Source organism: Artibeus jamaicensis, unplaced genomic scaffold (genome assembly GCF_021234435.1).
Source record: "Artibeus jamaicensis isolate MK-2021 breed Jamaican fruit bat unplaced genomic scaffold, CSHL_Jam_final contig_484, whole genome shotgun sequence".
Lineage (NCBI taxonomy): Eukaryota > Metazoa > Chordata > Mammalia > Chiroptera > Phyllostomidae > Artibeus > Artibeus jamaicensis.
This window is the reverse complement of record NW_026521859.1, coordinates 11830558-11849271: the sequence shown is the minus strand read 5'-3', so window position 1 is coordinate 11849271 and position 18714 is coordinate 11830558. Positions and strand designations below refer to the sequence as shown.

The 18714-nt window shown below is 41.0% G+C and overlaps 1 protein-coding gene across 3 annotated transcripts in view; it reads left to right on the top strand.

Annotated features, from left to right (window-relative positions):
* The window catches only part of UBR2 (ubiquitin protein ligase E3 component n-recognin 2), a 102288-nt gene that overhangs the window by 77431 nt on the left and 6143 nt on the right, over window positions 1–18714 (top strand). For 2 of the 3 annotated variants that reach the window (XM_037154708.2, XM_037154717.2), the window contains exons 33-44: window positions 1053–1156; window positions 2446–2524; window positions 3950–4098; window positions 4487–4542; window positions 8377–8473; window positions 8691–8758; window positions 10576–10711; window positions 11422–11512; window positions 12953–13083; window positions 14516–14624; window positions 15757–15813; window positions 17268–17345. In XM_037154708.2, the coding sequence (XP_037010603.1) occupies window positions 1053–1156; window positions 2446–2524; window positions 3950–4098; window positions 4487–4542; window positions 8377–8473; window positions 8691–8758; window positions 10576–10711; window positions 11422–11512; window positions 12953–13083; window positions 14516–14624; window positions 15757–15813; window positions 17268–17345 (1155 nt within the window). The remainder of the gene's footprint in view (window positions 1–1052; window positions 1157–2445; window positions 2525–3949; window positions 4099–4486; window positions 4543–8376; window positions 8474–8690; window positions 8759–10575; window positions 10712–11421; window positions 11513–12952; window positions 13084–14515; window positions 14625–15756; window positions 15814–17267; window positions 17346–18714) is intronic. The other variant, XM_037154721.2, reaches the window with a different exon arrangement.

Genomic DNA, 18714 nt, shown 5'->3' with positions numbered 1-18714 from the left:
TTCTTCTAGCAGGCCTGTAAAATGTTACTTTGGTTCTTAGAAAGAATAGGGCAAAATTTAACAGGATCTTGTTTACTCATAAACACAAGAGGTGCTCAGTAAATTGGTAGGGGAAAGAACAGCATTCCAGACTTTATTGAATATTTCAACAATTAAATATAATCTTTTACAAATTACTGGCTGACAGTAGCTTCAGGAATTGAGCCAAAACCAGTGAGAATCTGTTGGTATATTTAAAATGGAAAACTTTTGTCATTTTGTAATTTTTTTATCATGCCTTACTCGACATTTGTTCATGGCTCTTAGTGAGGGAGAGAGAAACATTGGCTGGTTGCCTGCTGTACACACTGGGACCACCAAGGACTGGTCCCACAACCTACGTATGTGCCCTGACCAGTGATCAAACCTAAAACCTTCCGGTCCCGGGACAACACTCTGACCACCTGAGCCGTACCAGCCACACCTGTCACTTAATAATTTTTAGAATGCTTCTAGTTACTAGGCATAACTTTTTTTTTTTTAAGATTTTATTTATAGAGAAGGAGAGAGAGGGAGAAAGACATCAATGTGTGGTTGCCTCTCAAGAGACCCCCACTGGGGACCTGGCCCGCAACCCAGGCATGTGTCCTGACTGGGAATCCAACTGGAGACCCTTTGGTTCACAGGCTGGCAATCAATCCACTGAGCCTCACCAGCCAGGGCAATAGGCGTAACTTATTTCACAATATGAATTTTATATTGTCTACTATTTAAATCTGATTTTCATTTCTCATTTAGAATTATGGCATATACATTACGTGCACAAATACTAATTTAAGTCTTATAAATAGTCATCTATTTTTGTGTTATTTGTATTCAATTCAAAGCAAGGTCAGTTTTTTTCTCTTTGATTATAGTTCAACTATGGTATCTTAACTTATGCTACCACGTAATTTTTATTTCCATTGTCAAAAATATGTTTCAGAATACTGTGCCCACGATCGTTTAAGGAGCCTTCTTGTACCTTAAACTAAGCAGTACCAGCCTACTAAACACTCTATAACCTTTTCCAGCAGGTTAAATTTTTCAGACCAACCAAATCTGACTCAGTGGATTAGAACCGTATCTCAGCAAATAAAAGCATTGCAGATTCTTAGGAAAGAAGAAAGTATTCCTAGTAAGTTCTGATAATCTGTTTTCATTTTTCCCTCAAGTCTGAAATTGTTTGAAATTTTAGTTCCAGAATGAATTATTTAAGAATATTTTTAAAAGAAAATTCTCCGTGGGTGGGAGGAGGTGTGCAGGGTGGAGGGGAGTGAAGGGGGGGAAATGAGACAACTGTAATGGCACAATCAATAAAATATACTTTTTAAAAAATTAAGAAACTTTTCATTTTAAAATTTGATTTATTTTAATTTTCTTTGCCTTTTTTTAAGTTTGGGTGAAAGATTTATTATTTATCCTCATCATTAGAGCTAGGGAAGGAAAGGAGAAAGGGAGAGAAGCACCAAATGGTTGTTTCTTACACACATGCCAGCTGGGGACCAAACCCGTAATCTAGGCATGTGCCCTGGCCAGGAATCGAACCAGCAACCTTTTGCTTTGCAGCCCAACACCCAACCAAGTCACACTGGTCACAGCCTTTCTTTTTTTTTTTTTTTTTTGTCTTAACTAAATTTGACTTGACTGTGTTACTTCTCTCTCTCTCTCTTTTTTTTTTTTTTCATCCTCACCTGAAGACATGCTTACTGATTTTGGAGAGAGGGAGGGAGAGAACATCAGTGTGAAAGAGAAACATTGATTTGGTTGCCTCTCATATCCACCCTCCCCCACAAGGGGGAGAGTGGACTGAACTTACAACCTGGGTGCGTGCCCTGACAGAATCGAACCTGCACCCCTTCGGTTTACAGAATGATGTTCCAGCCAACTGAGCCACAGCGGCCAGGGCAACTGTGTGACATCTTACTCCTTGAAAACCCAGAGGCTCATGTAGAGTTCATAATAAATACTTCTCACTTACCCCCTCATTTTACTAAAGAGCTTCTGGGGTGGGGGAATGTAACCGACTGTTGCAGGGCTAGCTTTCGTTCTCAGTGGCCTGACTCACTCTGTTGTTGGCGTTACCAAAGGCCCCCCCAACCTTCACGGCACACACTGCAGTTAGGACCCCAGGGAAAGCCGTCTGAGCCGAATTTATAGCACTGATTTTTATGAAGACAGAATAGCGTACTCTTCCTTGCCCTGCCTTCTCTCGCTGTGTTCTCGTGGCTGAAGAAGGTGCCTTGATGAGTCAGAGCAGTGGTGTTTCTCGTGCTCTGAATGCATGTTTTGTGTGTGTTTCAGCAACGGGAATTGTTCCTGATGTTTTTCATTTCTTTGACCTATACGTAAAACGAAATTTATGGTGGAAGTCCACAACAGTATTGTGGACTGATGAGTAACAATGTGAAATACTTGTTTTCGTAGACATCGCTTCTTCAAAGAATTCAAAAAACACGGATAAGTTGCAGCTCCCCGAAGGGTTCAGGCCCGATTTCCATCCCAAGTGAGTATATTTATTCCTTTCAGGTTTGGCCCACCTGAAATGACAGACCAGGTTAGCATTTAGCAAGAATATGATTTGTAAGCCAAGTAGCAAAATATGCTGAGACGTTGATCTTGAATTCTGCGGTGTAAGCATTATATGACTATGTTTATTTCAGGCATATTGATGAGAACCTGGGGCCATGTGGCCTGTTTAGTTGTCACCAACCTTGTCTAGTCCGTGTGGCCGACTCTCTCACACCCTTTTCCTGGCCTTCCTTGGTAACACTCATCAGGACATCTAATCCAAGCTGCTCGGCTCCCCCGCCACATCCTGTGCTCCCCTTCCGATCTCCATGTTTACGGGCCCCCAGCTTCTTAGTAACCCAGGATCAAAACAGAGTACCATGTTTCTCGGACCATAAGACTCACCTAGGTTTTAGAGGAGGAAAACAAAACATTTTTGAAGCAAAAAATGTGGTAAAATATTTAATAACATAAATAACAATATTTCACCAATGTAAATGTAAACAGAACTGAACAGCAGCATTAACAACCATTATTCCTCGCAAATGGAGGGGGCATGTGTCTTAAAGTCTGAAAAATATGTTGTTTTTACCCCACAGACAATTAGTTATAAAAGATAGCATAGATTTTAGAACTAACTAGACTGTTTGGTTTAGTTCGCAATAGCACCGCTTACTAAGCTGTGCCACTGTGCAAATTGCTTGACCTCTCTGTGCCTTGGGTTCCTCGTCTGAAAAGTATTATGAGGATAAAGTAACAATACATGTGAAGCCACCTGGAAGTTATTCCTGGCATGTACCGAGTAACTCAGTAAAAATAGCACTGAAAGGCTTAAATAGAACAAACGTCAGTCCTATGCCTCCCGCATCCCCCTCCGTATCCCTGGTCTCTTACCTCCGCCCTATGCACTGCTCCTTCACCAGTGTCCCAGTAGAGTTCCTTCACAGTTTTTGGTTAAATCAGTTGGCAGTTTTTACATTATAATTGTTTCTACCAATAAAAGTTGTGTTATAATTATATTTTGCTTTTACAATTTTTGTCTTTCCTGTGGTTAATAATTACCTTGCGTTTTTCATGTACTTGACTTTCTATGTTTGTTGCCTTATTTCCCCTGAATGCGCAGATCTTCCCAGTGCCTAGCAACAGCTTTTCCGAGTGCCCAGACCCTCCTCCCGCAGCCTCTGTGCCCCCACACCACTAAGGACTGCACACAGCCGTCACCCTCAGGCTTCCCCTAGCTGCGTCCCTCCCAATCGGCTGGATCTCCCATTCACCTTTTTCCTAATTTCCTAACACAACTGTCTTTAGACAGTTTAAGTGGTTCAGTTCTAGCGTAGCAACAAATAGATGTTAAGAATCTGAAACCTTTGATCGATGTGACCACATAGTTTTGAACTAATCCTATACGTGTTCACTTCAGGAACCCATATTCTGACAGCATAAAAGAAATGTTAACAACGTTTGGAACTGCAATCTACAAGGTGGGACTGAAGGTTCATCCTAATGAAGAGGATCCTCGTGTGCCTGTGATGTGTTGGGGTAGTTGTGCATACACCATCCAAAGCATAGGTAAGAGATTTAGAGTCAGGTCTCTCTTCAAGTCACAAGCATACACTGACACGAGTGATATTTAAAGTGGGCAACGGTACATAGAAACAGCGTAAAGACTTAGATGTAGGCGATGTAGCGCACAAAAACAGGAGGTCAACTGACAAAAACAGGAGGTCGACTGTTCACTAGTTAACCAGAGCAACAGAGAGCTCATTTTGCTCATAGTTCTAGCTTATTGTCAATTGAAGGAAGATATTTTCATTTTTACTTCTTGTACAAAACTAATTCCTGTGTAACGACGTGAAGATTTCAAAATCTGACAACATAGTGCTTTTTTACTATTTTTTAAAATTGTGATAAAATATATATAACAAAATTTATCATCTTAATCATTTTTAATCTGCAGAAAGAATTTTAAGTGATGACGATAAACCGTTATTTGGCCCTTTGCCTTGCAGACTGGTAAGTGGCCGATTTACTCACTTCACAGAGGGTCTAGTGGGAATTCCATGGTTCGGCCTTTTTTCCAACCTTAAAGCCTGAGTTCATTATTAAAGCATAGCTTTTAAAGAAGTAATGTTTGTGGTTTAATTTCTCTTTTTTTAAAAAAAAGATTTTGGGTCTTTTCATCTAGAGCTTTTAGTTTAAACACATGAAAAGATGGGGAAAAACAGAAAACAGTGCTTGTTCTTGAATTTTTAATGCTATAATTGGAAGTATAAAACAGTGCATCCTCCACTACATTTGACTACCCTTCATAAGCAGCATTTAAATTAAGTAAAAATTAATGTCAAAGCAATGCATTTAATGCCTAAAACTATGAGGAAGGGAAATACATAGTCAAAGCGTGCTGGTTTTTGCTGTGCTGCTCCTGTTGGGGGAGGCATATCTGCCTGCCACTTAAGCTTATTTATAATCATAAAGTTGCCCATAAGAGTAAAACCATGTGATTTGATTCATGTAGAATCACCTGGGGAACTTTTAAAAATGCCTCATCTCGTGGAGCATTTGATATCTCGCTCCCAAGTATATATCATCAGTTTGGCTCAAATAAACTCATAAAAATTCTCAAAAAAAAAGAAGCCCCAAAACCTAATCTCTGTCACAGGTCAGTTAAACCAGAGTCTCTGGAGATGGTCCTCAGGCATTAATATTTTTTGAAAGCGTCCCAGGAGCCAGGATTGAGAACCACTGAAGTGAGAGCCTATCCAAGGAGCAAAAACCACTACAGGCCTACCTGCCTCGGCGGTGCTGTGGGTTCTGTTCCAGACCAGCTCAGTAGAGCCACTGTTTCAGTAAAGCATGTCACATGAGTTTTTGGTTTCCCAGCGCACGTGAAAGTTATGTTTACACTGTATTATAATCTATTAAGTGCTTTTAGAATTATGTCTAAAAAAGAGTTTACATGCTTTAATTAAAAAATACTTATTGCTAAAAAATGGTAACCATCATCTTAGCGTTGGATGAGGCATAATCTTTTTGCTTATACCCTTGACTCAGTGTTGTCAGTGCTGCTGACCACAGGGGTGGCTGTGACACTTGCTGAAAGTATGACAGTGATGAAATTTGCCACATCAGTTGACTCTGACTTGAACACTTGGATGCATTGTAGGGTTATGAATTGGCCTAATTTCAATATTATTGTGTCTCAAGGAATATGGAGGCCCAGGGAGGAAAGAGACAAGAGAATGTCCAGTCCGCAGAGCAGTCAGAACATACACGCTGTATCGGTGAAGTTTGCTCTGTTACGGAGGCATGGTTCATGACCCCACAAAGGTCACTGAACACAGATCACAGTAACAAATATAATACGAAAAAAGTATGAAATAATACAAGAATTACAAAATGTGACAGAGAGACACAAAGTGAGCAAATGCTGTTGGGAAAAATGGTGCCAGTAAACTTGCTCGATGCAAGGTTACCGCAAACCTTTAATTTGTTTTAAAAAAAAAACATTATCAGCGAACTACAATAAAGCGAAGCATGGTAAAACATGCCTGACCTAAAACTGTAAAAGCCCTAGAAGAAAGCATCAGCAGTAAACTCTTTGACATGGCTCTTAGCAATATCTTTTTTGGGGTATGTCTCCTTGGGGTAAGGGATACCAAAGAAAAACATAAATTGGAAATACATCACCCTAAAAGGTGTTTGCACAAAGAAGGAGACTACCCACCAAACAACAAAAACAGCCTAGTGAATTGGAGAAGATACAAATGATAACATCTGGTAAGAGATTAATATCCAAAATAATACTGTATGAGGAACCCATACAACTTAGGGGTGAGCGTCTGCTTTCCTGACTCCCACTCTTCGGACTCGGCGTGCCTCTGCACCCACCGTCCTCTCCTGGGTCAGAGGACGGGGGACGTTGGGTGAGGAGGCTGATCCTTCCACTCGTTATCCGAAGTGCATCCCTCTCTGTCCGTTCCCCCTTCTGTGACCTCCTGCAGCCCTCCTGGCCCCTCCGGCCCACAGGTGCGCTCCTTTACCCTGCTCCTACTCTTGCCCACAGTGTTCTCTTCCTGCTATCTGTGACCTAGGCTTTCCTCTGACCGAGCCATTTTAAAGCATATTTTATTTTACCACGCAGTAAAAAATGCTAAAACGCTGATAAAAGAACTAACACCTGCCATTTTTTATGTTATTTCATATTGTGCGAAAGAAATCTTATACACAGAAAAACTTACTTAAATAGTAGTGTATACCCTGGCTCCAATTTCTTGTTAAAACTAACCCTTCAAGTTTTCAACTCCCTGCAGTTTTCACTCTTTGGAACACCTGTTACCAAGTTCACCAAATGACCTCCTCAGCATCGTTGTGGGTGGACATCTTTTGGCCCTTATTTGACATTTCAGTTTACTTAATTTTGTTAACTACTTCCTTCTGAAACTCATTTTCTCTCTTGATTTCTGTGACATTTCTGGTTTCTCCCTACCTCTCTGGTGGCTCCTCAGTTTGCCACCCACGCCCCTCCGTCCTGTACATGTTTTAAACCCCCTGAGTTTGGCCCCTGACCCTCAAATGTCTTGATACCTTTCCCTGGTAACCCCATTTATGTCTCTAATTTCAATTATATCCAAATGATTCCCAAACCAGAACTATTATCTCATTGCCAGCTTTATTTTTTTCACCTGGATCTTCCAAAGGTGCCTCGCACTGAACAATCCAAATCATTTTTTTTCCTGCATTGCCTTAGTTACTGTTAATGTCATCGCTGTCCATCCAGGTGGCCAAGTAGAAACTTAAGTCTTATTAGATTCATCACTTGGTGTGAATGTTCATATCCAGTTGGTTGCAGAGTTTGATGAATTTCCATCCTGCACATTTGTCTCATTCCTTCCATTCCTGCTTCCACTTGCTGGTTCAGCACCCTGTCATTTCTTGCCTGTGAATCTCACTCTTCTCTGATACATTATCAGAGGAATAACTCCTGAAGTCACCCTAATCATATCTCTTAAACTTCTTAGTCTGTTTCTCCATTATCACCTGGCAATCCACACATCCATGGTCCAGACTTACAGAATCACTGTTAGTCCCCAAATGCTAGTTCCCAGGCCTTTTGCTACTGCTCAAGTACCCTGAGTAGACATCTGCTGTTTAAAGATGCTCTTCACGCTTTGCCTTCCCTTGGAAACCTCGGAGCCGTGTTCTGTGGTCACAGTATCCCTCATCGGTGCTCCTGCCTCCCTCAGCTGCATCCATCTCTCTTCCCCTTCCCACCCCCAGGTTTGTGAGCTCCTTAAAGCACTGTCGGTTTCATTTTCACATCTTCAGAACCAAGACTATCATGTAGCAGGTCCTCAATATTTTGAACCAAACAACATTAAAGAAACCTTTGGGAGATAGAGCATGAAGCAGGAAGAAAAAACTCATCAACTTATTACTCAGCTGTCTTTTTTTCATGGGCATGTTTATACTTGATTATAATTGGTTTTACATGTGTCAGAGTATCTGTTTATAGAATAAATATAAAGAAATACTGCATTACATTCTTGGGAGTCTGCTGTTTGCTACCTGTCTGGAAATATCCTTCTTTTCTGTAGACAACCAGCAGCATGGTGTTAAGGAGGTCACTTTGGTTTATTCAACATACAGTTAGTATTTCCCAGTCCATCTATTGCACATTAGAGATACGTTGTTAAAGAGGTTGGATTCAGTTGCATACCATCTAGAGAGATTTCACTGTGCATCTATCTAGCTTTGCTTCAGGTGGCTGTGCTTTGAACTAGTATTTCTCAAAAAAGAGAGCTTCCTATGCTGGCTTCTTTGCTAACTGTGTCAATCTCTTTATTTCAGGATGACTGTCTCAGGTCACTAACTAGATTTGCCGCAGCACATTGGACCGTGGCGTTACTTTCAGTGGTGCAGGGACACTTCTGTAAACTTTTTGCATGTGAGTGCAAATACAAGTGCCATATGTAATACAAGTAATTTTGTCTTTAATCATGCAACTTCTCTCCATTATGAGAGAAATATTCTGGTAATACTGTTTGTTTCAGGCACAAGTTCTGGCTTACAAATTCATATATGTATCTTGCATAAAGATAAACTAGATGTATTTTAAATAATATTTATGAAATGTGCTCATTTTTTTTTCTTTAAATATTTAGCATTGGTGCCTGATGACAGTTATGGAGACCTTCCATGTATATTAGATATTGACATGTTTCATTTATTGGTGAGTATCTTGTAGTTTGTGTTTTGCATTTTCTTTATCATGCTGTGGAACTTTATCTCAGCCTTGGTGAACAGTATAGAGGCAGACAGGAAGAGTAACATCTACTACTGTTACCACTTCTGAGTGTAACTCTTTCTGAGGAACCTCAAAAAGAAAATGTTAAAGGATTTAGCTGAAGCCCTGGTCAGTAGCCTCGTTGGTTGGAGCGTCGTCCCCGTAGGACAAGGTTGCAGGTTCATTCCCCAGTTGAGGCACATACAGGAATCAGCCAGTGGATGCGTTAATAAGGGAAACAACAAATCAATGTTTCTCTCTCTCTCTCTCCCGTCCTCGCCCTTCCTTTCTCTCTAAAATCAATTTAAATTTAAAAAAGAAAAAAGGAATCTAGTTAAGAGACTTGACCTGGGTGTCTAACCCAACACAAGTAACATAAGGGCTGCTTGCTGACCCAGACAGAGTTTTTGGACATGTACAGCCCTGTCTGTGGTCACACTGCTTAGCAGTCAATGTCCCCTTTATGTGGTTCAGGGAAAGTCATGTCTTCTGTGCATCCTGGTACCTGGACACACCACTCACTGACTGAACCTCAGCCCTACCTCAGATGGATCCCCTTACTCAGGACATTGAATGCAGTATCCCTTGCAGCAACCCCAAATGCTGTGCCTTTCATCTTTTTGGGCATCATATTCTGTGCCTTTGAGCTGATTGTGTTCAGAACCTAACAGGATGATCCATGGAAAGAGCTTAGAGCACTGTGTCCCTAGCAGGTGTCAGCCAGGTGAGATTCCCATCGCTCCTAGGAAAACCACTGTAGACGGGCGGCAGAGGCTCATGGGAGAGCTAACATTTATTGTATAACTGAATGCTTCCACATCTGTTCTTGTTTAGTCCTTACATCCGTACTACTGAGGTATTAAAAACACATACGTATTATCTCTAGTTTACCACCAGGGAAACTGAGGCTCAGAGGTATTAACTTGTCTAAAAACCTTATAAGAGAAGCTGGGGTTCACATCCAGATATTTGTGGGTCCAAAATCCATGCTTTTTCTACTGCTCAACTGTTTTTTAATTAACAATAAGCTTTGAGGGAAGGCCCCTTGTAATACAGGCTTCCCTGCTAGGTAAGTGCTCTAGAGGGACCCATCTGCATTGGTACCAGCTGGCGTTGTTGTGAGAGGTTGTGTTCGACTTCAGTGAATTTTTTTTGAAGACTTTTTCAACACATTTGTCATGATGGGTGATTTACCAGTGCACCTGCCACACCATGCTGAGTTTTTGACCAAAAACGGCATGACCCCCATGCCCCACTTTCCCTATTCACCTGCACTTGCCCCCAGCAACTTTTTGTTTCCCCGGATGAAAAAGGTCCTCAAAGGGAAACATTCTGCGGATGTGGAAGAAGGGAAATGAAAAACAGCAAAGCGCTAAAAGGGATCAAAATTTATGAGTTGATTAACTGTTTTGAGCAGTGGAAAAAAGTCTCAATAGGTATATTGTATTAAATGGAGAAGACTTTGAAGGGGACTGAAGTTTAAATGTGAGAATAAATACACAATTTTTAATAAATAAGTTCCAAAGTTTTGGGGTCTCCCCCATGTATGTATAGGGGAATCACTGGATAGTGCCATCAGGACTTGCAGCTCTAAAGTAGTTTTATTTAGCCCGTGCTGGTGGAATTTCTAACGTGTGGACCGTTTAAGAACAGGTTTCTTAAGTGGAGGGACTAAACTCCAAAGGGAGTCACATCAAGAAAACGGAAACGTGTTCTGGTATGGACATAACGACAAGCTGTCTGACTCTGTGTTTGGTACCTAGGTGGGCTTGGTGCTCGCTTTCCCTGCATTGCATTGTCAGGATTTTTCAGGGATCAGCCTTGGCACTGGCGACCTCCACATTTTCCACCTGGTTACTATGGCACACATCATACAGATCCTGCTTACCTCGTGTACAGGTGAGTCTCTTTGTCAGCTTCTTGAAGGAAGTACTTGAGTTTTCTTAGTTTAAAAAAAAGTATTGAAGAGACGCTTGAAAGAGAATAATATATAAATAGTAATTAAATTAGGCCCTGCCTGGTGTGGCTTAGTGGATTGAGTGTCATTTCTGCAAATGACAGGGTCACCAGTTCAGTTCCTAGTCAGGGCACATGCCTGGGTCGCGGGCCAGGTCCCCAGTAGGGGGCACACAAGAGGCAACCACATGTTGATGTTTCTCTCCCTCCCTTCCCCTCTCTCTAAAAATAAATAAAATATTTAAAATATATATTAATTAGGCTACTTGTGTTTACTCTTTATCCTCATGTGACAAGTTTTGGAACAAGTTCCTTTCTCCTACTAAAATCCCTTAGTAATGTTATTTTTTTATTTTATAAGTTTAGTAATACATGACTGCCATAGACTGTATAGTTAGCTGATTCAGCTCACAGCATACTTCCTGAATTCCTGAATCAGCACACTGGCATCTCCCAAAGCCTCTGGGCTCCTTATTATGATGGAGTTCATACTGTGCTTTCAGCTGAGGCATTAAAGTTAGGTGTGTTTTGTAGGAGTATTTTCATAGTATATGTGAATGTACAAGTATATGTAAGTGCTTAAATGATAGGATCACCTATGTCAGTTCACTTAATAGACAAATACAGAGTCCTGATATTTCCTTCTCTTTCAGAAGCAAATGGCATGGATCAAGAGACTCCTGCTGGTGAAGAAGAATTAGCAGTTCTTGCTTTGTATAAAACCCTTCGCCAGTGCACAGGAAGGTGGGATCATAGTCTTTGACATGACAGGCAGATCCCCCCAGATCAGTAGGTGATAGCATGAAAAAGGCATTTTGTTAAATAAGGCAGAGTGCCATCTGCGACTGTTTTAAAAGGAAGATGGGAGTGTGTCTGCAGGGCTCCTGAGCTGCTTTGTGCCATCCTGAATGACATCTCTGAGATGGCAGATCTCCGCAAGGAGAGTAATATGCACAGCCTCCCACATTTGCTTGGCCATGGAGCCCTTTTTTGCTCAGGATTTGGCACGTAGAGACATGGAATTTACTTTGGAAAGTGGTATTCTTAAACATTCTGTCACTAGGAATTAAAATATGCAAATTAAATTGACATAATTTGTTTTTAAGGCAAAACCCAGGATTGGCAGGAATGCAATGAAAGTATTAGAATTTCACGTGCTGTTAGTCATTTTGACTTGGTACAGCAGTTTCATGGAGCCTTCTCACAGTCTATGTCAAGAACTATATTGTTTACTTTTTACTAAGTTACCCATTTCTGAGAATCCACACTAACAAAATAATCCATCGTATAGAAAAACCTATAGACATAAACAGGTACATTCTAATATTATATTAGCAAAGAATTTAAAGCAATCTAAATGCTTACTTGCAAAGGAATAATTTGGTATAGATTATGATTGATGTATTTCAGAATATTACAATTTCAATAAAAATTGTGGTTTATGATGTTCTGAAAAACATGTTGATTTTAAATTTCATATGTTATAGTTATGAATAAGACAAATTAGTACAAAAATAGTTTGCCAGAATAATACTTGCTGACAGAGATTCTACAATAGTAGATAAGTTGTTTTTTGGGGTTTTTTTTTTTTCCAAAATTTTTTTTTAGTTACTTTTATAAATTTTTTAGCCCTGGCTGGTGTAGTTCAGTGCATTGAGCGCAGGCTGTGAATCAAAGGGTTGCCAATTTGATTTCCAGTCAGGGCACATGCCTGGGTTGCAGGCCAGGTCCCCAGTGGGGGCCATGTGAGAGGCAACCACACATTGATGTTTCTCTAACTCTTTCTCCTTCCCTTTCTCTCTCTCTAAAAATAAATAAATAAATAAAGATCTTTTTAAAAATTAAAATTCTCTTCTGAGGATATGTTTTGTTTTTAATTAATTCTTTTAGATAGGAAGGGGGAGAGAGAAACATCAATCAGTTGCCTCCCATATGCACCCCAAATGGGAATTGAACCTGCAACCTATTGTTGGACAGGCCTATGTGCTAACCACCCAGCCAGGGCTATAAATTTTAATAACAGCCTTGGAAACTGTATTGCCATTTATTTCTGACATCCTGTAATAGACCACCCTCTTTTTTTTAAGCCTATACACCATCAGTTTCAACTGACAGTTGTCTCTTTGCACACTGTGCCGTAACTAGAATGATCTTACCAAACTTTTCTGATGTTTCTCGTGTTAGTGTCTTGAAGGAAACGCCCTCTGGCTGGCACCTCTGGAGGAGTGTCAGGGCTGGGCTCGCGCCTTTCCTGAAGTGCTCTGCTCTGTTCTTCCATTACCTAAGTGGCGTTCCCGCCCCACCTGAAATGCAAGGTAACTGCTGATTTTTTTCAAAATGTAGGAAATACGTGTATTCTTTCATTCTAGCAGCTTAGAATTCAGGTGACTTGCAAAAATGAAAACAGGTTAAAAGTTTAGAATGTAGCTAATTGACTATGGTGATGTACACAATTGTAGAATAAAATGCATATTTTTAAGTCTGATTTTATTGGATCTCAGTAAATATGCTTTTTGTGTGTGTATTTACAAGTTCAAAAAGGTTCTAATCTTGCTCTTTCATGTATTAAAAGATTGGGTTATAGCCCTGGCTGGTGTAGCTTAGTGGATTGAGCACGGGCCTGTAAACCAAAGGGTTGCCAATTCAATTCCCAGTCAGGGCACACGCCTGGGTTGTGGGCCAGGTCCCCAGTGGGGGACACGTGAGAGGCAACCACACACTGATGTTTCTCTCCCTCTCTTTCTCCCTCCCTTTCCCCTTTCTCTAAATAAATAAAATCTTTTTAAAAATGTCTGGTTATATTATTATTCATAAACTGGATTCTTTAGCTTTTAAAAAGTAAAAACTAATAATTTGAAGAGGTGTTTTCTTTTTTAAGACTTTATTGTTTTTTAGAGAGAGAGGAAGAGAGGTAGAGAAACAATGATGTGAGAGAGAAACATTGACCAGCTGCCTCTCGAACAGACACCAGCTGGGAACAAAATCCACAGTGCAGGCATGTGCCCGGACCGGGAATCAAACTGGCAACCTTTTGCTCTGCAGTACGACACCCACCCACCGGAGCCACACCAGTTAGGGCTCAAGTACTTTTAACTTGAAACGTGTGGCATTGAAGTTCAGAATATCCATAATTTCACATAAATCTGGTTTTAATGTAGGAATTCATTTGCTATTTCACAGTTGTTTCCTGTGTTCTATTTTGATTCGTAAAGGAGTGTGGAATTCAAGTGTGCTGTCCCTCAGCAGAGGGTGTGGGGTGCCTGCATGTAGTGCTGTTCTCTGAAAGATAATGGACTGGCATCTCCACTCGGCTAAGTTGCCCAGGCACCACGGAGAATGATGTAGACCTCGTAATCATTTGCAGGGGTGATAGAATAAGAGTTTAAGTCCACCTCCCGGGATGAAATCACCTCCTATTTCTGACTGCTTTATACTTCTCTAGAACACTCGCATATTGGTTTTGTCAATGAATGTGCCTGACTAACCCCATGAAGTGGACCCTGCAGGCGTGCCACTTTGTAAGTGGTAAAACAGACTCCAAGGACTTGGACCGAGTTTGACGTGGGAGTCCCCTGACCCCACTCGGAATTGTCATTTTCCGTGGCTCCGGTCCACGTGCCATCTGACCTCCCTACAAGTTGCGTACTGGCAAATGTGAATTCTTCCCTGTAAGCTCTCCTGTTGCTTACGCTGATGCAGGTTCTACTCTTAGTTGTTCTATGCTTACTCTTTCTTCTCTGTTTGCAGTTTCTGGAACAAGGCATTTCGAACAGCTGTGTAACTATCTTTCCCTGCCAAACAACCTCATTTCCCTGTTTCAAGAAAATAGTGAGATAACGAAAGTACTGATTGAAAGGTAATGGTTATACCCTTTTTCTTCCTTAACATTGAATGAAGTTACATGGAAACAAACTTTAGTTTATCACGTATATTGCAAAATTCTCAATTAGTAACCCTGGAAGACTTCAATCCATGTAATTTAAACCATAATGAGTAGGTCTTAGTTAAGGATTTACCTTTGCGGAACGATTTTTGCCAAGCTAGTGAATAACATAAGCAGATTTGCTCTGAAAGACAGTATGGTGGTCCCTTAAAAAGTTAAACATAGACTCACCATGTGATCCAGAAATTCCACTTCGAGGTATATATTGCAAAAGAGTTGAAAGTAGGGCCTCAGATACATACTTGTCCACTTGTGGTCACAGCAGCACTATTCACAAGCTGAAAGGTGGCAGAACCCAGCATCTGTTACCAGATGAGTGGATAGATGACGTGTGGTGTGGCCGCACAGTGGAGTATGTTATTCTGCCCTAAAACAGAAGGGAATTCTGACATAACGTGGAGGATGAACCTTGGAGATGTGCTGAGTAAAACGAGCCAGTCACAAAAGAACAAAGGTTCTGTGTTTTTACTTACACGAGGATCCCACTGTAGTCAGATTTGTGGAGACAGAGAATGGAATGGTGATTGCCAGGGACTGGTCGGGGAAGGAGGGGTTGTGTTGAACAAGTGCGTTTGCCAGGTTGACAGAGTTCTAGAAGTGGATGGTGTGGTACTTGCCTGACAGTTGTCATTGTACTTAATGCCACAAAACCATGCACTTAAAAATGGCAAATTTTATGTTATGTATATTTTACTACAGTAAAAAAAAACTTTTTGAATTAAGTTTCTAGCTCCAAATAATAAGAGCTTTTCTTTTAATTCAGACTGGTTTTTCCAGAGTGTCCAAATTAGTGGGGTAATCGTGCATGCAGCCAAAAATTTTAATATATTTAGCATTCTTATGTTTAGAAAATCATGGATCATATTTTTGTGGTTTTAAAATTTGCAGACAAAATATGGTATTTCCCAAGCTTCTTTTGATTAGGTAAATATATTAAACAAAGAAGGTTTTTTTTTCTCTTACTAGATTTAGAGAGGAAAATAATTCTAGTTCTAGACCTTTAAATGTAAGTGTTTTGTTTTGTTTTTTCCCAATTACATTAAAGTTGGTGTCAGAACAGTGAAGTTAAAAGATACCTAAACGGCGAAAGAGACGCTATCAGGTGAGTTAAAGACCATCACTTCTGAGGTGGGCCGGGCCAGGCTGGGCCGGGGCCGGGGCGGAAGCAGGGAATGAGTGCTACTCACTCCTTCCTCCCCCACCACCCAGGCCCCGTGCCTCCGTGGTCTGTCCTCCTCAGTCTGCTGGTGGTGAGAGTCTGCACAAGTCAAAGTGAGGAATATAGATACAGTGCATTGTTCTTGGCAGAGGAAGCAAGTAACAAAATTATTCTGTTTTGAAGTGTTTGATCTTTAACAGTGTGGGTCTTTGAAAAGTTTTTCTTAGCTTTATTTTTTCTTTTATTATGGAAAGATTAAAACTATCCCAAAGTTAAAGAATAAGATGATTGCACACTCCTGTCACTCAGCTTCAGTACTTTTCAAATGATCACCAGTTGGTTGGGTTTTTTTCTCATTCCTTTGTCATTGGCACTATTCTGATTCCACAGTATGCACTACCAGATGATAACAAATGTGTTTCATTGATTAATATCTCCTCGGTTATGCTATATACATTATCCATAAAAATCAGAGCACTAAAGGAGATTGTGTGTTGTATTCTTTGATTGTATACAATCTGTTCCAAATCCAGAAATGATTAACACCCCAATTTTATTAGCTTGAACCACATGAAATTGCAGTTTTCATGTTATAAGTCAAACATGGTTGAATACCACCAATTTTATGTGGTTCAGCCGTATCAGAACAACTTCGGGAACTTCTAAAAAATTCTCAGGACCCTGCTACCAATTCTGATTTTTCTAAAGTTGGGCTCCATCATGTCTGTCCCTCCCCCACACCAAATTTTCCCCGAGTGATTTCGATGTGAGAACTGCAGTCCAAGTAGCCCACTTGCTTTCAGTCACCCCTGTCTCTGCCGTAGGCAAAGTAGGGAAGGGCTAAACACAGGGCGCACGCCGGGCAGGGGTGAGCCGTGAGAGCGGGGCCTCAAACACCAGTTGAACTTGGATCTGAGTTTTATCTCAATTAACTTGTCCTGGGGGCTCTCATGATCTGTTCTCTGCTTCTCTCCTTCAACTCATTTGTCCCTTGCCGTCACCTTTAACGAGCACATCTTTTCTCTCTTCTGTCTCTTGGGCCTGTGGTTGGGCTCTCCATTACTGGGTGGTTTGGGGAGAAGCCTGGGGATGAATGTCCTCTTCTGTCCCTCCCCTGCTTCCCAGAGCTACCACATTTTCACGTAAATGGGGCAGAATCTAAGTTCTGTCTGCCGTCCTGATCATTTATTCTGAGCTTTTCATGTAAAAATGTGAACCGAGTCCCTGTGTTCAATTTAAGTGTGCGTTTTTAAGTATTTCCCTGGGGCACTGATACGGCTGTGGCAGTGCTCAGTCACTCAGATTCAGTCTGCCTGTGTTTTGACTAAGCTGAATTATCTTGTCATTGTTGTGATATGATGTCATATTAACTGGTTGTATGTGTGTGTTTTTTTAAGCTATCCAAGAGAATCTAACAAATTGATAGGTCTTCCAGAGGATTACAGCAGCCTCATTAATCAAGCATCTAATTTCTCGTAAGTTTTCATATTAGAACATTGATCATTTCCTACCAGGGGCAACACTCACTTCTCATACAGAATTTAAGGGATTTTGTTCATTGTTCTGTATTGTTTGGGTGGGGAAATTGTAACATTGTAGTCCCTACATTACCCAACTTTAAAAGCATCATTCCACCATGTTTCAGAGTAAGATACAGGAAAGCAGGAGATAGGGGAGCAAGTTTGGTTCATTAACGTTATCTGAGTAAGAGTTCAGCCCTGGCTGGTGTGGCTAAGTGGATTGAGCCCTGGCCTGCAACCTGAAAGATCCCTGGCTCGGTTCCCAGTCGGGGCATATGGGTAGGTTGCAGGCCAGGTCCCCAGTTGAGGACATGGAAGAGGCAACCAATTGATGTATCTCTTCCACATCGATGTTTCTCTCCCTCACTTTCTCCTTCCCTTCCCCTCTCTCTACAAATAAAGTAAAAAGAAAATGCTAAATAAGTAACAGTTTGCACTACAGGGTGGAGCAAAAGTAGGTTTACAGTTGTTCATGTGGAAAATAATATAATAATTAATAAATAATAATACAAGAATACACTTACGTACAAAGACCTATTAGCCTACTTTGCCCCACCCTGCATAAAGTAATAAGAGCTCTTGGTAATTTTTAATGCATTATTAAATATTTAATTTAGGAATAGCATAAAGAATAATCAGTAGTATAAAAAGTTAAATGTTACCACCATGGCTGTGTGGTCACTTGGTTGGACCATCATCCTGTATACTTAAGGGTTGTGGGCTTGGTTCCAGGTCAGGGCACATGGGGGAGGCGGTTGATTTGATCAGATGTCACTGGTTGGATTCTCAGCTTCATCCACTCTCCTGTTGTTTCCCTGTAAATGGTTCTGTTTTTCATTAGTGTGTCCTTCGTTTCTGACTGGATTTTTTTTATGCTGCTGAGGTCCTCACTAAGTTCCTTGAGCATCCTTATAACCAGTGTTTTGAACTCTGCATCTGATAGATTGCTTATGTCCATTTCATTTCGTTCTTTTTCAGGGATTTTGATCTGTTCTTTTATTTGGGCCATGTTTCTTTGTCTCCTCGTCTGGGCACCTTCCCTGTGTTTGTTTCTGTGTGTTAGGTGGAGCTGCTTTGACTCCATGTATTGATAGGGTGGCCTAATGTAGTGGGTGTCCTGGGTGACACCTCCCCTGTCACCCAAGCTGGGTACTCGAGGTGCACCCTTTGTGTGGGCTGAGTTCACCCTCTTCTTGGTGTTGAGCCTTGGTTGCTGTTGGCAGATCAAAGGGAGGCATTTACCCAGGCCAGTCAGCTGCAAGGATTGGCTGTGACCACTTCTTGCCAAACTCCACCCTCCATAGGGGATCAGCTGTACAGGGGT